This window comes from Thunnus albacares, chromosome 17, assembly GCF_914725855.1.
Source record: "Thunnus albacares chromosome 17, fThuAlb1.1, whole genome shotgun sequence".
Lineage (NCBI taxonomy): Eukaryota > Metazoa > Chordata > Actinopteri > Scombriformes > Scombridae > Thunnus > Thunnus albacares.
The window spans coordinates 8,705,810-8,727,163 of NC_058122.1; the positions used below are offsets into that span (position 1 = coordinate 8,705,810).

At 42.1% G+C, this 21,354-nt stretch overlaps 1 protein-coding gene across 1 annotated transcript; it reads left to right on the forward strand.

Annotated features, from left to right (window-relative positions):
* The first annotated feature begins 1,285 nt into the window (after positions 1–1,285).
* Positions 1,286–20,766, forward strand: fscn1a (fascin actin-bundling protein 1a). Its single transcript, XM_044330983.1, has 5 exons — positions 1,286–2,361; positions 15,037–15,193; positions 16,575–16,696; positions 17,687–17,854; positions 18,332–20,766. Exons 1-5 carry the CDS (start codon positions 1,521–1,523, stop codon positions 18,538–18,540), a joined length of 1,497 nt encoding a protein of 498 aa, XP_044186918.1. The 5' UTR covers positions 1,286–1,520; the 3' UTR covers positions 18,541–20,766.
* The last annotated feature ends 588 nt before the right edge of the window (positions 20,767–21,354 follow it).

The window sequence follows — 21,354 nt, forward strand, 5'->3', positions numbered from 1 at the left end:
GAAAAAATAGCATTCAGCATAACAATAGCATAACATTCACAATCCAGTACTGTAATGTCTTCAATTTGCTTGTTTTATCTGACTAAGAGCCTTAAATATTAAGATATTCAATTTACTGTCATATATGACAAGAACAGACAGAATCATCACATTTGAGAAGCTGGAAACATCAAATATTTGGCATTTTTGCTTGAAAACTGTCTGAAATGATCAATTGATAGAAAATAGTTGGTAATTGCTAATCAGCTAATTGTTGCAGCTGAATAATAATGAAATGATGGGTGCCTCAGCAGGATGGATACCTGCTGAACTTGACTCCTGTGGTTGAGGTTTGGTCTGCAAGTCCACCTGCAGCCCAGCAGCACAAACGCATTCACACTCAACTGAGTTCTAATCTCTCTGATCTTTCACTTTCTTTGCATAGCGATGCAGGTATAAATAATGTGTGGGATGTAGATGAGGCACACAACTCTACCACACACTCACACTCCCAATGCTCACTTTGCCTAAAGACACACAGACACCTGACCAGCATCCGTGTTAGAAAGAGTAGTAACACTCATGTCATGTCGAGAAACGAAGACTGAACTACTTCTGCTTGACCTCTGTATGTTTTTTTTCCCACAAAAAGAGGCGTAAAAAATACTTGTGTGTGTTTGGGTGCACAGTTATGTACATGCACTGAGAAGATGCCAGTGTGATCTGTTTGGCCTCTTTGTTTATGGAACCGGGCCTTTCCTGCCCTCTGATGTGCGTGCTCTGTCCATGAATAGAGCTTTGTGTATGGACACACACACCCCATCCTCATGATTTGAATGCTGAGTCCATCTGATCAGTTTGTCCCAGACAGAGATAGAAAGAGTGAGAGAAAGGCAGATTTGATATTATCAGTTGCTGAATGACAGATTCTCTATAAGTGAATGTGGATATTGAGGTAAATGGAGCATGTTTTTCTGTCTTCTTATTTTTTACAACACTTCTTCTGAGTTTAGAGGTGTAATTCCTTTTTTTCTTCTTTATCTGCATGCTCCTGATTTTACAAGGAGGTAGAGGACAGAAAAATGTTGGGGGAGAGGAGAGAAAGGGAGAAAAAGTGGAACAAAGGAAGGATAAAAGGAGGAAATAATAGGGGACTTGATGAATTAACATAAACAAATTAGAAGTGTCAAACATCCGCAGAAAAGAGATAAAACTCCTGACACCTCAGCTCAGCTCCCAGATTTGTCCATCACAGTGGGGCGTGGCCTGCGCTGCAACGTCATTGATGGTTATATAGGCTGCAGCTGTGGCGGCGGGCTCGCGCTGATGAGACAGGCAGAGCACTGAGGACCGGCGGCGCGCGCTCACAGACTCCCACTCAGCCACACACACACACACACTCCCCAAACAAAGAGAAACACGCGAGGCAGCAGAGCATCCCACCCGTTCAGCCGCGAGCTCACTTACAGAACCGCCCCCCCTCCCACATCCCTCTCAGACAGAACCGGTCCGGTCCGAGGCTCGAACGCACAGAACCGACTATGACAACAAACGGAGCGAGTAACGGAACCAGCGACATGCTGCAGATCCAGTTCGGTCTCATCAACTGTGGGAACAAATACCTCACGGCGGAGACCTTCGGCTTCAAAATCAACGCCTCCGCCACGAGCATGAAGAAGAAGCAGATCTGGACTCTGGAGCAGAGCGGCGACGACTCCAGCGGGAATGTGTTCCTACTCAAGTCACATCTGGGCCGGTACATCGCCGCCGATAAGGACGGGAACGTTACCGGAGACAGTGAGACCCCGGGCCCGGAGTGCCGGTTCATCATCACTGCCCATGATGACGGCCGCTGGTCCCTGCAGTCCGAACCGCACGGGCGCTACCTGGGCGGTACCGAGGACCGGATCATCTGCTTTGCGCAGACCGTCTCTGTGGCGGAGAAATGGAGCGTGCACATCGCCATGCACCCGCAGGTCAACATCTTCAGCCTGACGCGCAAGCGGTACGCGCACCTGAGCGACAAGGTGGACGAGATTGCCATCGACCGGGACGTCCCGTGGGGGGTGGACTCCATGATCACGCTGGTGTTCCGCGAGCAGCGTTACCACCTGCAGACCTCCGACAACCGCTTCCTGAGGAACGACGGCGCGCTGGTCGCCACGACGGACAAGAGCACGGGCTACACGCTGGAGTTCCGCTCCGGCAAGGTGGCGTTCAGGGACTGTAGCGGCAAGTACCTCGCACCCTCCGGGCCCTCCGGTACCATGAAGTCCGGCAAGAGCGCGCGCGTGGGCAAGGATGAGCTGTTCGTGCTGGAGCAGAGCCACCCGCAGGTCGTGCTCACCGCTGCCAACGAGAGGAACGTCTCCACCCGGCAAGGTGGGTGTGGTGGTCCGGTATGTGTGAGCTGCAGGCCCAGTGGCCTTCTGGGTGACTGTGTGTGTGTGTGTGTGTGTGTGTGTGTGTGTGTGTGTGTTGGTATCTCATGCATCCCTGGCAGAGGAAGGGTTAAAGTGATGGAATGTCAGACTGCATCCCCCCCTGCAGCCTCCCTCTCTTTCTCACACACACACACACACACACACACACACACACACACACACATTAAAAAGGGTTGGATATGGGACATATATAGCCCACATATTCACACACAAAGCAGGCCTGTGTGTGTATTTATATGCTGAACTGTGGGCTGTTTGGCCTGAGTCCACATCTTCATATGAAAATCACTCTGAATTAAAAAAAAAACACTGAAGGCCTGTAACATGTAACATCAATCACCAGACTGAAGATAAATCCGTCACTTATTACCTCTACTTTTTATTTTACAAAGAGCTGATAAAAGCACGCTGAATATTGTCCACAGTAGCTGGGGTGTTCTTGAGTTTTACAGACTACTGACATGAAAAGAAAGAGTGTAACAAAGAAGTGCAGACAGTCTTCAGGCCTGTTAGTGTTAACAGCATCATGTGCACGTGTGCCGTCATTCAAATGTAAAACAGCTCTAAACTGGAGAAAGGCTGAACTGGCAGAACAGCTCCACAGTTAGAGGAGGAGAAGGAGACACACACACACACACACACACACACACACACACTTTATGCCTCGTATGGTGAGCAAGAGAGAACTCAAAAATGGAAAAATGTATTACATATGGTGAGTTCATGTTGAGGTTTTCTATCCTATAATCTATTCTGGAGCATTTCACTCCACTTAAAACCTATACTCATGTTCATATTAGTCAGAACTTTAAAATGCAGAACATCAGTCATCACCATGAATGCTAATGATCTCTCAAACAGAGCCTGAATCATCATTATTTTAGTTACACAGCTTTGACGTCATGGCAACCCAAAACCAAATGATCCCCTCAGTATATTTTCCTCCTGCAGCTGTATAATCAACCTGGAACACAAAGCTGAAATTAGAGCTTTTTGAGAGCAGCTGAAGTCTTCACACAGATTCATGCTTCTTCCTCTAGTTCAGACACATGACCTTTTGTTGATACATCTGGCTGAACCTCCACCTCTCATAACTGGTGGTCTATGTATCAGTAATTATTGGGTGGATACCTGCTCCAGGTGGACACACTCCAGACCTAATTATTGTTCCGTTATTCCCCTTTTTTTCAGATTGGATCAGTGTGTTTTTGTGTTTTTGTGTGTGTGTGTGTGAGAGATAATTTTCTCCATGTGTGTCTGGTTCTCAGATGTGCGAGTGGGCAGAGATACAAGCTTGTCTCTCTCCACCTTCTTCCTTCCTTCCTTCCTTTTTTCCCTCACCCATCTCCTCCTTTCCTTCCTTCCCTCATTGTTCCTCCGTTCTTCTTTACATCTCTTTATGCCTTCTTCTCTCCCATCCTCCTCTCACTTCCCCCTCCCCCACCCACCCTGCTCCCCCCCCAAAGCCTTCGGGCCTGGCTGCTGTGCGTCTGAAGTCATTATCAGTGGCAATTGGTGTCTAAATAAATGACCATCTTTTGTCTCTAAAAGGCCTTATAATCAAAATATTTGAGGTCTTAGTGAGTGTGGGAATCGTGCCCTTAACAACCTCTGTGAGTCAGCAAAAAAAAAATTATTGATGGGTTTTTGGTAGAGACGAGGAGAACGAGTGAACACAGAGAGACTGTGGCAATGACTGTCTCGTGTAATGAATGATAGGAATATACAAATTGATGCTCTCTGAAGCATTAAATTAGCGTGCATGTGGTCAGATGAACACACTGGTGAGAATACTGTGCGGTTTAGTGGTTTTCCTCCTTCCTCATTAGAACGTTTGATCAGTCCTTCTTCTGATTTTCAGCTCCTGTCTCTCTGTCACACCCTGAGCCTCTCTGCTTTGTTTGTATGTCAAAGGAACATTTATCCGTTTTTCTCTTTCATCAGCTCCTTTTTTTTTTACCCCTCAACTGGCGCTCAGTCTCAGACACAAAATGGAGGCCAGTTTGTGGAGGGGGTTGAATAAAAAAAAAAAGATCATGATTTTGAAACACGATTTAAAAACTGGCAGCTGATTTGTTGGAATTGGATGATGACATCCTCTGTAATGAGGGCATGTATTGCACTTTAATAATCCCCAAATGAAAAAATGTCATTGCTGTCTGTGTGTCAGACATTTTGCTCAATCACATTATTTCTTTCTCTCGTGGAGGGAAATGCCACAGCAGCATCCAGCTCACACAGTTGTCATGGATAAATGAGGCAAGAGAAGTGTGAAATTCTCAAACCATTTAATAGTAAATCAAAATGTAAATACAGCACCTGTCAAAAGTTATGACACACTTTCTCATTCAAGTGAATGAGAAAGTGTTGTATGTGTCATAACTGTTGACAGGTGCTGTATTTACATTTTGATTTATTTCTTCTTCCTTTTTTAAGTTGGGATGTTTCATTATTTTGTACTAACTGGCATTTAGTCACGTTTTATCAAGTCATTGATAAAAGTTTAGTTGCTAGGAAGATTTAAAACAGTTGATTAATAAAAATCATCATTTGCAGCTTCAGAAACGTTGATGCTCGCAGTGAAATGCTCATTTGGTGTGTTGCCTCCGTTCATGTTTGCTAGCTTACAGTCGTCGGCTTCTCGCCTTGGTAGGCGCATCATACATTTCTTTGCGTGTCACCGATCATGCCAAGTGTTGATCAATGAAATAGCCTGAAACTGGTGGCAGAAATGTGTAACATGTTTCCCGTGTCCACATCTCAAACAAAACTGGGGCTAGTTGACTTGTAAAAATGTTGTTCCAAAGTGATACTAGGGGTCAAAAACATCACAAGGTACCTAAGCTAAAACCATCATTTATGTTCTGTCATGACAGGATGCCGTCTGTTTTTAGTGCTAAAGAAATCCCTGTCATCATGTTACCTCATATTGAAATGATCTCAATGATTTCCACACAGCGAGTTACACTGTGATTTCAAATGTGGGAAAAAGAGAGCTCTGTATCAGATTGGCGCTCAATATCTTGGATACCTTGAGATATCAGAGTTGGTATCTGGTAAGAAAAAGTTGGCTCGTTGTGTCTCTAATCAGAAGTCTGTTACTGGTTTAATGTCTTGCACAAGGAAACTTCTGCATCTTCCATGGGTACTGAACTCATGTCCTCCCTGCTCTGTCTGGCACTTATATCTGTCCATAATGAGTAGGAGGTCTGAATTTTTAGAGGAAGACCACGTTCAACCCGCCAACAACTGGGTCATTGTGATGTGAATTAAATGTTGAGTGGAATTAAACTGGCTCCAGATGTTTTTAAACCGACAGCTGCTCAGCAGCTATCTGCTTGGCAGACCTGAGCCAAGATGGCGGCTGAAGTCGGCTGGCTTCCATTAGCAGCTGAGGTTTTCGATGAGAGCGGGCTCAAGTGGGTCAGTCCAAAAGCTGCTTTGTCCAATCAAAACTGTTGGTTTTGTGACACACTTAATTGTTGTTGATTGTGTTCACACACTTAAACTCAGTAAATCCAGTGTAGACACACATTCTTAAATGGAGCCATGATTTGTTGAGTGTTGCCGAAATGTTGAGACCCACTTTAGAGTATTTAAATGTACTCGTTCCCATTTATGTTCACATACAACTCTTCCGTAAAGTAAAAATGTAACTGTTTCTACCAGCTTGTTCTTAAGTTTTGTAGTTTCAGCTACAGTTTATATTATTTTACCTTCCAGGTGAATTGTAGAGGTCAATCTGTGTTGAGGTCACTTGGGTAAGACGAGAAGTCAGACAGGTTTCTCTCAGGTCAGTTTTTTAAATGTACTATGTACATGGAAGTTGAAAACCTCTCTGATTGCTTGTGTTTTTTCATGGACTTGTAAATGCGTGGCCTGCATCTGCAACAGTAGAAGTAGTGAATAAAATGTCATAACAGATGAAAAATGAGACCCAAGTAGTCCAAAAATAACCTCACCTTAGAGGAATTCAACTGACCTTTCTCAAACAGTGACTCTAATATTCTAAGATCATTGCAGTTTATCATGAATTATGGGTTTGTTATTGTGAATCCAAGAGGAATTCATTTTTGGACATGAATTGTGATGTTCCCCGCAATTCTTCAGTATCATTTACTTTTTCTGCCGCCTGCATCTAGTTTCTGCTTCGGTAATCACAATAAAGTAGTCCTTTAATTAGCCAACATGTTGACATTACTTCATATGTGCCAGTTTTATGATACTATGAAGTGTGATTCTCAAACGCAATGGATAAGTCTGTAATTTATGAATGTCAACCAAACTTGAACCCATTAAATTCAAACTAATTAAAAAGCCTTGACATGACATGTAGGGAACCAATAGAAACAAGCCTTATTTTCTGTCTGATAATTAGATAGAGTACTTTATTTATCTTCAAAGGGAAATTTCAGAACTATTAGATACACATTACAGCAGCTCTCACATTTCTGCTGTTCTCACATTCATAATTGCTATTAATCTGACCCCGTGCTGTTGGTTGTTTCCTGACTGTAACATCCTCCCTCCCTTATACTTGGAAAAGGAGATGGTCACAAAGTCCCTGAGAGACTGTTTAATGACCCTTATATGGACTGAGACACCATTATCAGTCTGTTAGCCTGGAGCTCAATGGCCTTTTAACCCCCCTATTGTGTTAGAAAACGGTTTACACCTTTAATGTTCACAGGTCAAATTTGACCTGTGTTTGAATTCATTTAACTAGCACTGAAAAAAACACAAATTGTCATCCAGTAAAATGTTTTATCTGCTAAGTGACTTATTATTCATCCATAACCATAATATATATACTTACTTCGATATTTTATGTACCTTAGACCACATTTAACTTACAATGTACAAACCTTTTTAGTTTAAAACAGGCACAATTTATCTATTTTATTGCTTCTGATGAACAGACAAATAAGACCATGAGATGATCTGATGAACAAAATAATTCCCCAGATAACTTCTTTATATTTTTCTATATGTTAAAATGAGCAATTATTGTTATATCTGTTGTGTTATGCGTCAAATTGACCACATATACTTCCCCATGAAAAAAGGAGAGAAGTCCATTTAATTTCCAAGACATGTTATTTTGGTCAATCATACAACAAGTGTCATCTCTGGCCGTGTATGTGTATGTGTGTGTTGTGCCAGGTGTGTGGTGATATGAGAAATAAAGCACAAGAAAGCCACAGCCTATATACTGCTATACAGTGTGTGTGTGTGTGTGTGTGTGTGTGTGAGTGACAGAGAGAGTCGGGGGGGGGTCATATTTGCTGTGTGCCACTCTACAATCGAATTCAAGTCAATACTCTTTCTTGGCACTAAACATAATTTTAATATTATTTCACAATATTATTATACTATTTTTCATTACTATTATTTTTGTTTTGTTGTAATTTTTGTTATTGATGATGGTTTGGAAACATTTGCTATATATTTCTCTGCATAAACAACACATAATTACTACCGGGTCAAATTTGACCCGTAACACAACAGATGTAACTTTTTTTTTCATAGGCTTTAAAAAAAAAAAAAAAAAAAAAGAAAAATGATCAAAATGTGTTTTATTGTATTTAATAAGCCATTGTAGAGGATGTGATGAAGACTTATTTTGATCAGAAAAATTACAATATGTTCCACACATCTAAACTTAAATGGGTCAAATTTGACCCGAACACAATAGGAGGGTTAAGTGGCCTGTTCTGCCCCTAAACTGTTGTGCAAGTGTGAGTGCTGGTTTCTAGATGAAATGGATGAGAGCCCATCATGTCCTGTTGGCTCATGGTGTGACCACTGAGTGCTGACTGCTCTCTGTAACGTATCCTCCTCCCTGCGTCTGGCTGCAGAGAAGCATCTAATTGTATATCTGGTCAGGCTGTGATTCCTGTTGGGACTGGACTGTTTTTGTGACAAATAATTACTCACCTGAATAACTGTGAGAAGGCAAAATCCTGATACCATCTGTTACTATGGCAATAAGGCAGTACACCCTGAATGTTTCTGGCTACATCCTGTGACTAACAACCAGCCCGTCAACTGGAAATTGGATTTACAAGACTTTGGTATGAATGCATGAAGCCCCCCCAAGTCCTCTAAAACATGACTAAAACCACATGAAAAGATTTAAAATACCAAGCAAAATACCAAAGACTCAGAGCACACTTTTAAAGGAATAGTTCAACATTTGAGAAGATGGGCTTATTCACTTTCGTGTTGACAGTTGAGATGAAAAGATGGATACCACTCTCATATCTGCTAGCTAGTCGTTGTCCTCTGTACAAAAAATGCAAGTGTAAAAATGACACGTTATATGTGGACTGTTTCTTGGCCAGAAACAGTGACTCCCTGACCTGACCAAGAGGCACTTTATCCCTCATAAAACCACAAATTGCTGATTTCACTCTTTGGTTTTTGTACAGATTAAACAAACACGATATAACATGTTATTTGTAGAGCTTTAGAGTTGCTGTTAGGCAGGTTTTGCTACAATTTGACAGAGACAGACTAGCCTTTTGTCTGTGCTTTCTTCTCTTTCTTTCTTCCTTTTGTCTTTTATGCTAAGATAAACTTACCAGCTGCTGAAGATTCATATTTAGCATATAGAAATGAAAGTTGAATTGATCTTGACATCTAACAAGGCAAGAAAACAACAATTCTGAAAACTATTCATTTTAATAACTGGCTTTTTTTAGGTTACAGTTGTTAAACAGCCGCTCTGTGTTCAGGTTACTGTTGGTAACCAGCTCAAACTATGCCATCACATTCAGATTTGTCATAAAAATCAAACATGTTAGATATATTTGTCACAGTTAAGACTGGTCTAAGCTCAATATAAAATAACCCGAGAGGAATGCTGACTGTTTTTACAGACTCTAGAAAACACATTTTCAACATTTTCATCAAATCTGGGTTGCAATCAGGCTCTAAATCATGTATTGTGCAGTGTTTGCTTAGAAGGATAAGAGGATAGGAGGGTAACTGTGACTCCATGTTGTGTCTGGCCATGAATCAGCCCTGACACCCTTTCTGTAGCCTTGACCCCCCCCACGCTGGCAGGAAATGAGACACACAGCTTTGACCTTGGCTGGTGCGTGTTAATCCCTGCAGCGTAAATGGTCTACAACACATGAACACACTTGATGCACAAGCACACACAACACACAAAAGAGGGGAAGTAATTAATTTATGCATCCTTGGTAGTGTTCACCGGCTGTGACAGAATGTGCAGACTGTAATATGTTTATAGACCCTCAGTATGTTTGTGTTTTTAGTCTGTCATCATACGTGTGTGTGTGTGTGTGTGTGTGTGTGTGTGCGTGCGTGCTGGGAGTGTGCCAGGGAACCTCTCCCCCTTCATGTCGTCTACTTTTATTATAGGTTCGGCTTCAGCTGGCCTCCAGTGTGTCATTCTGCTACTCTCTGGGTGTGTCTCCACATAAATGCCCACTAACTCACAGTCCAGCAGTGCTTCATGGTCAGTTTTTGCATCACACTGAACACAGGAAGGGTTTGAAATTGATTTGCCAAAAGATTTGGGACATCCTCAGGCATAACAAGTCTGCCCTCATTTGAGGTTTTTTTTTTTTTTTTGCATTTGTTAGAGGAAGTGGGAGTCTTGATGTGGTCTGGTCTGGTGTTTTCCAGTTTGTCCATACTGTATGAGCTGTTTTAAGTGAGCACTGTATTCAGTGAGTAGGCTTGCTGGCTGGCTGGTCATACTGTGTGTGTGTGTGTGTGTGTTTGGATCAGAACAAAGGTTGATGGTCTGGCTCCCTGTTTGTGCCCCAGCTGGTCGCCTCCTCAGTCAGGCTCACTAAACAATAGGAGACACACAAACACCACGCACACACACAATTGAACTTGATACAATTGCGTTCGTTCACAGCAGGACCGGTGCTGGCTCACAGTAACCGAGGCCAACAATCTGTGCCTGCCGCCATCAGGCTGAATGAGGTGGGAGGGGTGGACAGAAAGATGGAGGGGTTGTTTTCAAGAGCTGGACTCTCTCTCTCTGTGTGTGTGTGTGTGTGTGTATGTGTGTGTGTTTTGCTCTGTATTTGGTGTGGTTTGGGAGGATCCTGTATGCGTGGTCACATCTTTTGCTGTGGTTGGTGTGGTGTGCAGACCCTCTTCCCTCCTCCTCCATTAACCCTGTGAGCTTCACAGACTCATCAGTGCAGATGTATGTGGTTGTGTAATAAACTCACACACACACACACACACACACACACACACACACACACACACACACACACACACACACACACACACACACACACACACACACACACAATCATAGACGAATCCTAACAGTCATCCTCAGCCTCTCTCTCTGGATCACAGCTGAGGCTCCACAGGCCTCAAGCCGACTGTTGTTTCTCTTATATTTTCAGGTTGTGTGTGTGTGTGTGTGTACACACCAATATTTTTCTTTCCATGTGATAACTTGTGACCAGTTTCAAGGCGTGTGTGTGTGTGTGTGTGTGTGTGTAAAAATGAGACACTAATCCTCTGACTGTTGTTCCTCATCTCATTTCCTTCAAAACTTTCAGGTTTGTACATTATATTGACTGGATGAAATGAACCATATTTGACAGCACCTCTCCCACATAAATTCAAATGAATTTATTAAAAGGTGTCACCAGCTCAATGGTAGACTCTGTTGTGCAGTTCAGCATGCAAAGTCTTTTTAGTTAGTTTCCTATTTATTGTCATATTGTGCAATGCACGTTGGTTTTCCACTAATCTTGTGTGAGAAACTAACATTGCAAGGATGAGTACAGAGTTTATTGAGTTATTTTATTGAGATCATTTTATTTTACAACAATCAAAGAGTTATTCTTCAAGATAAAAATGTCCAAATTCAGATTCCAGTTTCTCAAATGTGAATATTCAATAAAGTGAATATGTTTGGGTTGTGGATAAAATAAGACATTTAAACCTCTGGGCTCTGGGAAACAGTGATCCCCATTTTTCACCATATCCTGGATCAAACAGCTAATCGATTAATGGAGAAAATACTTGACAGATTAATTCATTAATCATTAGTTGCAGCCCTGGTTTAGTTAGTGAATGTCTCGGGTGCATACTGGATATTTTTGATGCTTCCTGCCCACAGTCAACATCTTTAATTTTACAGTTTCTTGCCAGAAAGTATTGAGTGTTTATTGACTTTACTCCTGATAAATTACATCATGAAATCAATAACTGTCGATGTTGGGACATTGTAGATCCAGGATTTTTAAAATGGATTTCTCGTCACAGCATTTATGAACATTTTTGCTCATAACTGGACTTGAATTTTGAATTATTAAAACAAATGTTGTGGTTTTGTGCAGGTTTGGTAGAGTTAACTCTGTGGAGTGTTTATAAGCAGATAGCATTTAAAAATTGAAGGTCATAACTAACTTTATGCTGATGATTATTGTGATTTATAGTCTTATAGTCTACTTATATATAAGTCCAAGTCACTGAGTGATAAACTGGTAACCTTTAGAGAATGGGTGCTTTATGTTTGAGGTTTCAAATAAAGTAAAAACGATGATTTTTTTCCTTCTTTTTTTTGTAACATGTTGGAATAAGCTCCTTCAAGTTGTAGGTGAGTCACTAATCCCGCTGTAAGTTCGTTGTGGGGAGAATCACTCAGCAGATGTTTTACGCTCTCTCTCGCCTGCCACAGTAATGAATGTTCTCTGCTGTGCTACTGTACGGAGAATCTGTTGGCCGACCAGGAAGCAGTGAGGATTAGAGCAGAGTTTAGAGATGTGACTGATTCTGGAGTCTGACCCTCTTCTCTCCTCATTTTTCCTCCTCTAGTCCACCTCTAACGTGTTCCTTCAAACCCTCTCTGTCTGTTGCTGCTAAATTTACATTTCATCTTCTTTGACCATGTGGTTCCCATTAAGGCCAGTTATATTTTCCTTTACAATTTTGTGTGTGTGTGTGTGTGCTAGGAGCATATGTGTGCACATGTGTACATCCCCACATATTTCTGCAGAAACTCAATCTGTCCACAGAGGCCAGAGCTCCTGAGTTGACTTTAGTGGGCACTCGACAGGAGCGAGTATTGTGTGTTTCTTTCTGTCTTTTGTTTTTTTTTCTGCACATAAAATGTGAGCAGTAAGTCTTCAGCGACTAACACTTACGTAATACTTGCTCTGTGGTAACACAGACTCGACTGGGATCTTGGTTATTTTCAATATAAAGTACATCTTTGGCTTCAGTTTGTTTACAGCTTGTGTTGAGACATCATGTGTTGTGTAAAGGGAAAGAGGAGTAATCACCAAGGATACTTTGAAACTGTCAGGGATTGTCTGAAAATTATTGGTTGGGGACATGGGAATTGTATGTTTTGACTTTTAAAAAAAAATCAAGGCCCTCCTCATGAATATTTTCTAGGACTCTCCACTCCATGATGTCAAAAATAACAGGGACTATTGATTCAACTGATTTCATCATTAAAGGGGAACTGTGCTGATTTTACACATCAGTCCGTTTACAGGTCTTGGGGAGTACTGCTGCACACGTGAAAAGTTCTATATATTTAGTCTGATAAATTGCCTCAAGTGACATAACTTGTCATCATTTGAGTTATGATGGGCTAAAAGACAGGATTGCTGTCCTATGCATATGGCAAAGCTTACCTTTTTTATGAGCCATTGCACAAACTCATTTGTAACTATTTAATCACTTTTCTACAATAAATCTTTCAAGCAAGGCTGAACTAAAGAAATTAAAGCCACCTTCCCTCATGCAAAAAACAAAAAACACATACCCCTCCCTTTCTGACTCAAATTCCCCCCCAAATAATTTTTGTACAGTCCCTTACTAGACATCTTTGTTAATCAGTTTTATGATGATTAGTTCATGCCAGGACTTATTTTGGCATAAAATATCATGACCAGTTGTTTTGTTTTGTTTTTAGGGCAGATTTTCCCTGTAATGTAATCAGCGTGACCACACTTGAGCCAGTTGTGGGGCTGCAGAGAACAAGAAACATGGAAAAACTGAGATGTAGAGGGGGTGGGGTGGGGTAGGGGGTTGCCACACATGAAATGGGAGACGGAGAGGCAACACATGAGTGCCTCGGTTTGTTTTCTCAAACACATCTTTCTTTCTCTCTTGGTCTCGTTCCCTCTCTCGCTCTGCACACATTTACACAGCAGGCCAACAGACAGTCTCTCAATCCGGCCCTCTGGCTATAGGCCCATCGACGCCATGACCTCATCATATACAATACCGTGTATTGTCCTGCATTAACTGTGTGTATGTGAGGGGAGCGGTACACTGTAGGGTTGTGTATGTCTTCATCCTATAGTTGACTCATGTTTGTTTACCTCTTTGTTGCTCTTAAGTGCCTGAGTGGGGTTGATGTGATTTTTAATGAGGTCTGGTGTTGTGTACACATACAGTGGGGTGAACAGATGCGCACACACACACAGAGTAGCCTTTTGAGCTACAGATTTAAAATGACTGTAATTAGAGCTTTTACCATACTAATAATTTTCATTATCAACTAATGTCATTTATTTTCTCCATTAATCATGGAGTCTATAAAACATCACAAAATAGCAATAAATCACTGTCGAATGTTCCCAAAAACTCCAGGTGGTGTCTTCAAGTTGCTTGTTTTGTTCGACCAACAGTCCAAAACCCAAAGATGTTTAATTTACAATGATTTAAGAGAGCAAAGCAGCCAAAGATCCCCTCTAGACATGTTTAATGTATAAAAAGTCTGCTTTGAGTCATAATTTGTGTCTGATATGGTTTTACCACAACAAGTTCAATTAACTAGTTAAAAATGATTGAAAGCACATCTACTACTTCTCCCTCATTGGAAAATACTGAATCTATTAATATGCAGATAATCAATATATAGAATAAATACTATTCTCAGTGTACGTGTGTGCACTGGACGCTTCAAGTTTCCACATCAGACTTGTGTAAGTTGTATACTGGACCATGATTGGCTAGTTGTGAAGTCACGAATCATGCTCATATGCAGATTTAAAGTTAATACAGAGAAACTTTCCTTTAGCTCTTCACCAGATAAATGTGGAAACATCTTTCAAACTCATACATAGCATATAGATTGTTCTGGAAAGGTCAAACATCCAAGTACAATAATTAAAAGATCATTTTTGAGTGGAGAGGGACTTTAAACAATTAGCTGATGATCAAAATTGTTGCAGATTAATTTTATATTGACTGATTAACTGATTCATGTTAGATGGCTGTTTTGTGACCGTCCACTATGACGACTAATCCTTTGAACTATATTGGGGTCTGTCTGGACTATGACAGATGTGTGTGTGTGTGTGTGTGTGTGTGTGTGTGTGTGTGTGTGTGTGTATGCGCAGCTGTGTGAAATCCTTCACTAATCCAAGCTGTCTGATGTTGCTCATTTAGTGCGTCTGATCCTGACCACAGGATCTGTGTGCGTGCGTGTGCATCTGGACTGTTGCTTGTTAGTCTTCATCTTCATGCACATTCCTCAGTCTGCGGCTATTTGCTGCCCTGACATGTGCGTTGGACTCATGACTGACCCACTGGCCTGTATTTTAGCTAACCTCTCCTCCTCCAACCATCTCACCTTGCCCAGGTATGGACCTGTCAGCCAATCAGGATGAAGAAGGGGACCAAGAAGTCTTCCAGGTGGAGATCTGTCGTGAAAACAGGAAGTGTGCGTTCCGGACCGCCGCTGGGAAATACTGGACCCTCACTGCAAACGGCGGCCTGCAGTGCACCGCCTCCACCAAGTAAGCATCACCCATATAATTACATCTGAAACTCAAGATTCACCACAAACACACCTGCTTCAATCAATCTGTGTGTGTGTGTGTGTGTGTGTGTGTGTGTGTGTGTGTGTGTGTGTGTGTGTGCTCACCTCTCAGAAGCAGTGATTGTGTGTGTTGATCATGGAGAACCTGATACTGGTCTGTCACAGCTCTTAGTCTGTTGTTCTTTCTGGTAACTTGAGCTGTGACATGACTTGAGAGTTTTGTGTGTGTTGGATGTGTGTGTGTGTGCAGTGGGGGGTGATGACAACGTGTGTGTGCGTGGGAGGTGAAGAGTGAGTGCGCTCATGTCACGGCAGTGGTATGTTGTGGGAGATTGACTGCATTTGTGCGCAACCTCAACCTGTAGAGTGATTTTCTTTTATGTGCAGTGGTTCTGTCCGTCCACTGCTGCCTCTTAACCCCCTGACCTTTGACCCTGAGCTCCTGGTCGCTTCCCTGTGAGGCCCCAGATAGATTTAGGAGCAGAGGCTCAGGCTGCTCTCATAGCTTGTCATCTTTCAGCTCTAAGCATAGTACGTGGTTCTTTTTATTAGTTTTTATGATGATCTTTTGTTTAGATTGTGTTTAAATCTCTGTTTTATTGATGCAGAGAATGAGTGCGGTGCTCAATAGAAGCTGCAGATGTACAGTCATAAAGCAGATGTACAGTCATAAAGCAGTTTACAAAAGTTATACAGATCCAATAAGTTAATCTGATCCAATATCAGAAGGGTCAGAGAAGCATGTGTCCTGAATTAACTTTGGGGGGGGGGGGGGTCTCACCACAGTCCATTTTGTTAAGATAAGAGAAAGCAGAGATGGTCATTGACACAAAGGGGTCACACAGCCGAGCGCTCGGCAGGAAGTTCGCCGAATTCCTCTATCACATTCTTGAGATTTGACTCGGCTTCACTCCTCCTTAGATTAGACCACAAAAATCTTCTTCTCGAACCAAGTCCTCTTGCGGTTTCCAACTCTGAGAGGGGAAACGTTTAGGAGAATGTGTCAGAGCTTCTCTGATTAAAGGTAACAAGGCAAGAATGATTGAGGAATGTTGAAGCTAAACTGGAAAATAAACCTTAATCTCTGCCAAGTGAAAGGATTTCACAAGCTGCTTTATTCAACTTAACTAAAGACAAGTGAAGCTTATCCCTCTAGCCTGAGCTTACCCATCCAATTACCTAACAATTACTTGAGCTCTGGATAAAACAGCTGTAGCTTTCTAAAAGGAGAGCTGAATGTTAATGCGTGTGTGTGTGTACACTTGACACTCATGCAGGTGTGCCACTGGATATCTAACTGCCATGTAAATGTGATTATCTCTCATGCCTTTACTTTCTCTGCCTCTCTCTGCGTGTAGGTCGGCTAATTGCTACTTTGACATTGAGTGGCGTGGGAAGAGGCTGACTCTCCGGGCTGCTAATGGGAAATACGTCGCCGCCAAGAAAAACGGCCAGCTAGCAGCCACCATCGACTCTGCCGGTCAGTTTGATTTGTTGATCCAGCCGTTCAGACCATGACACGTAGCAAACGGATTCACTTTTCAGCAGCAGTGGAGGAATGTCAGTAAAGGAATTAAATCATGGCTAAATGTTCCAGTTGTTCCTGGGCCTCAAAAGCTTCAGCGCTTCGGAGCAGAGTTACATAACGTAGCGTCGTTGTATACTTTGGGGATTCAGCTTTGTTGATGTCTTTGTTTATTCTTTTGCAATGTTCTCGTTGTGTTTCTTAAATTAATCATGTTGATTGGAAACATCATGAGAAAACTCCTGACTATGCAGAACACTTCTGCCCAGATTTCCTAAATGTTTAGTCAATGACGAGCCTGCAGTATGAAACCAAAATATCAAATCAGAAAGGTGTGGTTTTCACTAATTGTGTGCCAACAGTGAAAAGATCCCTAATAATTCTGGACAAAAACTAATTACCATGCCTACATATTGATTTAAGTTGAGGCCATGCAAATTGAACTTGTTCCCAATTCATCCTTACTTAATAGCACCCGACTATTGCAACACACAGAGTTATCAAAATGCAAAGTGAGGACTTTGTTTGGCTTATCAGAGCAACTGTTTTCATTACTGCAAGACACAAGCATTCAGTCAGCAAACAGATCAGAAGATGCTCCAGTTATAAAGTTGGCTCTGGGTGCTGGCATGGTGGATGAAAGCTGACGCTTTTGCTTTGTGCTGCACTTTCTGACGAGGGTCTGTTAGCTGTTAGAATTTTTTTTTTTTTGACACAAGTTGCTTCTCATACATGGTTTTTAGTGAGAAATATAAATAATCTGTCCTCTTAGCTTAAGCAACCAAGTTTCAAAAATGCCCTAATTGCCCTTACAAAGCCAGTGTTAGTGTTTTGGATGATTTTAGATGTTAGCATATGGTGAAATTAACAGTTTAAGTTGTCACGTCTTTGCAGTAGTTTTTAGACTTTGACACTTATACATCTATTTATTCACTGTGTCTGCAGGGGAGTCTGAGGAGTTTATCATGAAGCTGATTAACCGCCCAATCATCGTGCTGCGTGGGGAGCACGGCTTCATCGGCTGCAGGAAGGTGACAGGGACGCTGGACTCCAATCGCTCCTCCTACGACTATTTCACTCTGGAGTTCAGAGACGGAGCCTACAGCCTGCAAGGTCAGTTTACATTGAAGTGTTTAGCTGACAGCAGGTAGAGGGTCCAAGCAGGACACAATGACTGAGTCACAGGTTAGCTGTTTCATGTTGACTGTTACATGTGCAGCAGCAGTACACAGCTGGCAGATAGGTTGTTTGTCAGAGCATGGGGGAGGGGCTCCTGCAGGCATACAAGGGATTAAAATCATTTATTCTCTGAGCGATGCTCATTATGGACTTAATCATGGGGCGTTGGTGCCAAAAAGAGGGATTTGATTTGGATAATTTTACTCCCTTCACATTACGTAATTCAAACAAAGCAGTTTTAAGCCGAACCTTTTGTTCCCTCCCTTTCCATTTTCACACCCTTCTGCCATGTTTCCAACACACAATATCTCCATCTACGCCCTTGTGTCACACCCTTGCACCTTTTTCTCAATCTCCTCTAATCTTCTCTAATCCATCCTTTCCTCCTGTATTTCCTTTCTCCCCCTGCAGACTCGACTGGTAAATACTGGATGGTGGGTAATGAGCAGTCAGTGGTGAGCAGCAGCGACACGCCCGTCGACTTCCTCTTCGAGTTTTGCGACTACAACAAAGTGGCCGTCCGCCATGTTGCTGACGGCAAGTACCTCCGCGGCGACCACGCCGGTGTGCTGAAGGCCAACGCCGACGACCTGGAGACCGCCACGCTCTGGGAGTACTGAGGGAAGGGGGGGAAAGCACGGCAGCGTGGATGCGGTCGCCCACTGCTGCGATGCTGATGAATGAAGTGCGGCGACGCAGCACAGCAGCACCACCTGTCCATACATCTACCTACCCACAACCCACACTACCCTTTCCCTTCCATTCCTTTATATTATAGCCTGTACTTATGACTTTATTTGTTGATAAACTGCACAGAGAGAAGAGGAAGGATGGAAGAAGAGGGAAGGAGACACTTCTTTCTCTCCTGCCTCCCTTTCCTTCCTCTTTATCTACCTATCCCTCCCTTTCTCAGCTCTGCTCTGCAGTGCCGACCTTTATCTGTTGCCATAGTTACCGCGGGGCTGTGCACTTTTCTGCTCCGATCTGGTTCGCTGCTCAACCTGTCACTCACCCCCCATCCTCGCCTTACGATTGGGGCCCCCTTCTCGCTCAGCCGGGCCATCCTATCTCCCAGAGCAGAGCTACGTTTAAAGCCCCTCCTCTCTGAGTTAACCCCTCGTCTTTCTACTTGTCTCTATTGTCTGTGTGAGCAGCACATGGTGGCAGTATTTATGGTGTCTGACCTGGTGTGGTAGATCTGTTTCTACCTGATCGAATCTAAAAACTGATCCACGACTGGGTAAAGTCTGCTTCAGCTGCTTCCTTCCAGCTGGAAATAAAAGATCAAGAAAGTGGGTCTGTTTTTTGTGCGGTTTGGTTGAGTAGAAACAGATTTTCTGTATTTGTGTGGAAGCTTCTATCAGATCAGGCCTCGTATGTTTGTTTCTGGAGCAGGCCCTGTTGCCTCTGTGTGATGACTATGTGATATAACTGGAGTGGATCTGATGATGATGATGATAAAGATATCGAAGATAATGTACCTGACGGGTTTAATCTCACTCTTCATCTCAACTGTAAAATATTCAAATGTAAACCAGTTTCCTGTGTTGTTCTCTAGCTGTGTTCTCATTGGTTGGCAGGGAGTCTGATTCTCCTGGACCAAACAGGACGTAGGAAGTTAAAACACATGTCCTCCTTCCCCCTCCACAAACCTATTGTCCCGAGAACAGTATAAAGCAAATAAACACTGTGCGGTCACTTATGTTTACTGCACTCACCTGTCTTACTGGAAGAAAAAGCACTTGTTAAAACACACAGTTGGATTCATTTCTTTTTCTATGTCCAAGGCACAGACATTATCATGGGTGGGCGTTCAGTAGGTAGCCATAGCAACTGGAGTGAAATGATTTATAGACCCTTATGAAAGCTGCTTTTTGAATCCCTCGACCAAACATAAACCTCAACCTTTATCTCTAGACCAAACCTTTGATACTGGATTAACAAACCATCTCAGTCACTCGCACACAACTGACAAAACTGGAACCTGGTGCTACTGACTCACTCATAACATGTTCAGATATGTTACCGTCACCTGTCGAGCATCTCACATACTGTCTGGATCAACAGATCAACAAATCAAGAGAAACATGTGTGCATGAGATTAGGAATCTGCTTCTTTTTTGGTTTTAGTTTCAGTCTGAACTTTGAGCAGTGTCGTGGCAGCCTTTTCAATGAGATATGATTAAATCTTATTTCTTTGTGTTGGATGTTTCTGACTCATCAGTGAAGGTGAGGAGAAGATAAGTTTTTTGTTTTTTTTTCCTTCTAAAAAGAGAAGCAAACTTGTCTTTCTGCTAAATTTGTCTTCTATTTGACTGAAATATTTTCTGTTATGCAGTCGTGTAGCACATTGCTCCCATGAGTCCTCACTACTTTGATTCTCTACCCTTCAAACATTCCTCTGATGTGGGAATCAGTATGGAAAACCAATCATTGTAGTCCCATGAAATGATACATGATTGTAGCCAGCTCCTAACAACATCCGTCCCATTTTTTCTATCTGAAGTTTAGTCCATTTTTGCAATGAAGGGTTGAGAATCTCAAGCGAATGAAAGGAGCGGTTATCCTCGGAGAAACTGTCTCCAAGGTAACCAAGTCCAAGGCTTAGACAAACGGATGTGGAAGGGTAAACATGTGGTAATGACTGTGCCTTACTCTTGAGTTTTTGGGCAGTAGGAAAATAAAAGATTTAAAAAAAAAAAAAGTCCACATCTTTGCTTTGTATAACTGGAAATTCCTTTTGTATTATTATTTTGTATAATTTTTTGATATTGTGGATTAATCTCTCTCGTGCCATTGGTTCACCTGAAATCCAACGACCAATAAAACTGGGATTTGGAATGCTACACGTGTCTTTTATTGTTTCATCTTGGCCTTGCTTGGTGAGTTTCACTAGAATCCTGGTGTTCCCCATATGAAACTACTATTAAGATTTTTTTACATTTAGTTTAAAGAGTCCCAAAACACATAGAGAATACATGCAGTTTGCAATGAACTTAACTGAAGCTCTGTCACATTAAGTCCAGGTTGACTATACATAAATTTGACCGTTAGCTAAGCCTACATAGTTGCTGTTGCCTGATAAGCTTTCTGTTCTTGCACAACACATAAACATTGATAACAGTGGCAATTCACTGTCAAAATTCTTAGTATTTTTTTAAACAATAGGTCCTTGATTTCAGACTGAGGTAGACAAAAGCATCTTTTCATTTCTAGCTAGCAACTGTCAATTTTGGCAGCTGAAATGACAGCTGTCGCTAGCAGATTCTTTTCAGCTGTAACTATCTAATTAAGCCAATGTTAGCTCCATGAGTTGGTTGAAAAGCCTCTTTGTAACTTTGCAATGTTTCCAACTGCCCTGTTTTAAATCAAGAACTCTGTAAAAATGGTCTTAAATATGCAATTAATGGCTACATACATGATATCATGCTAAA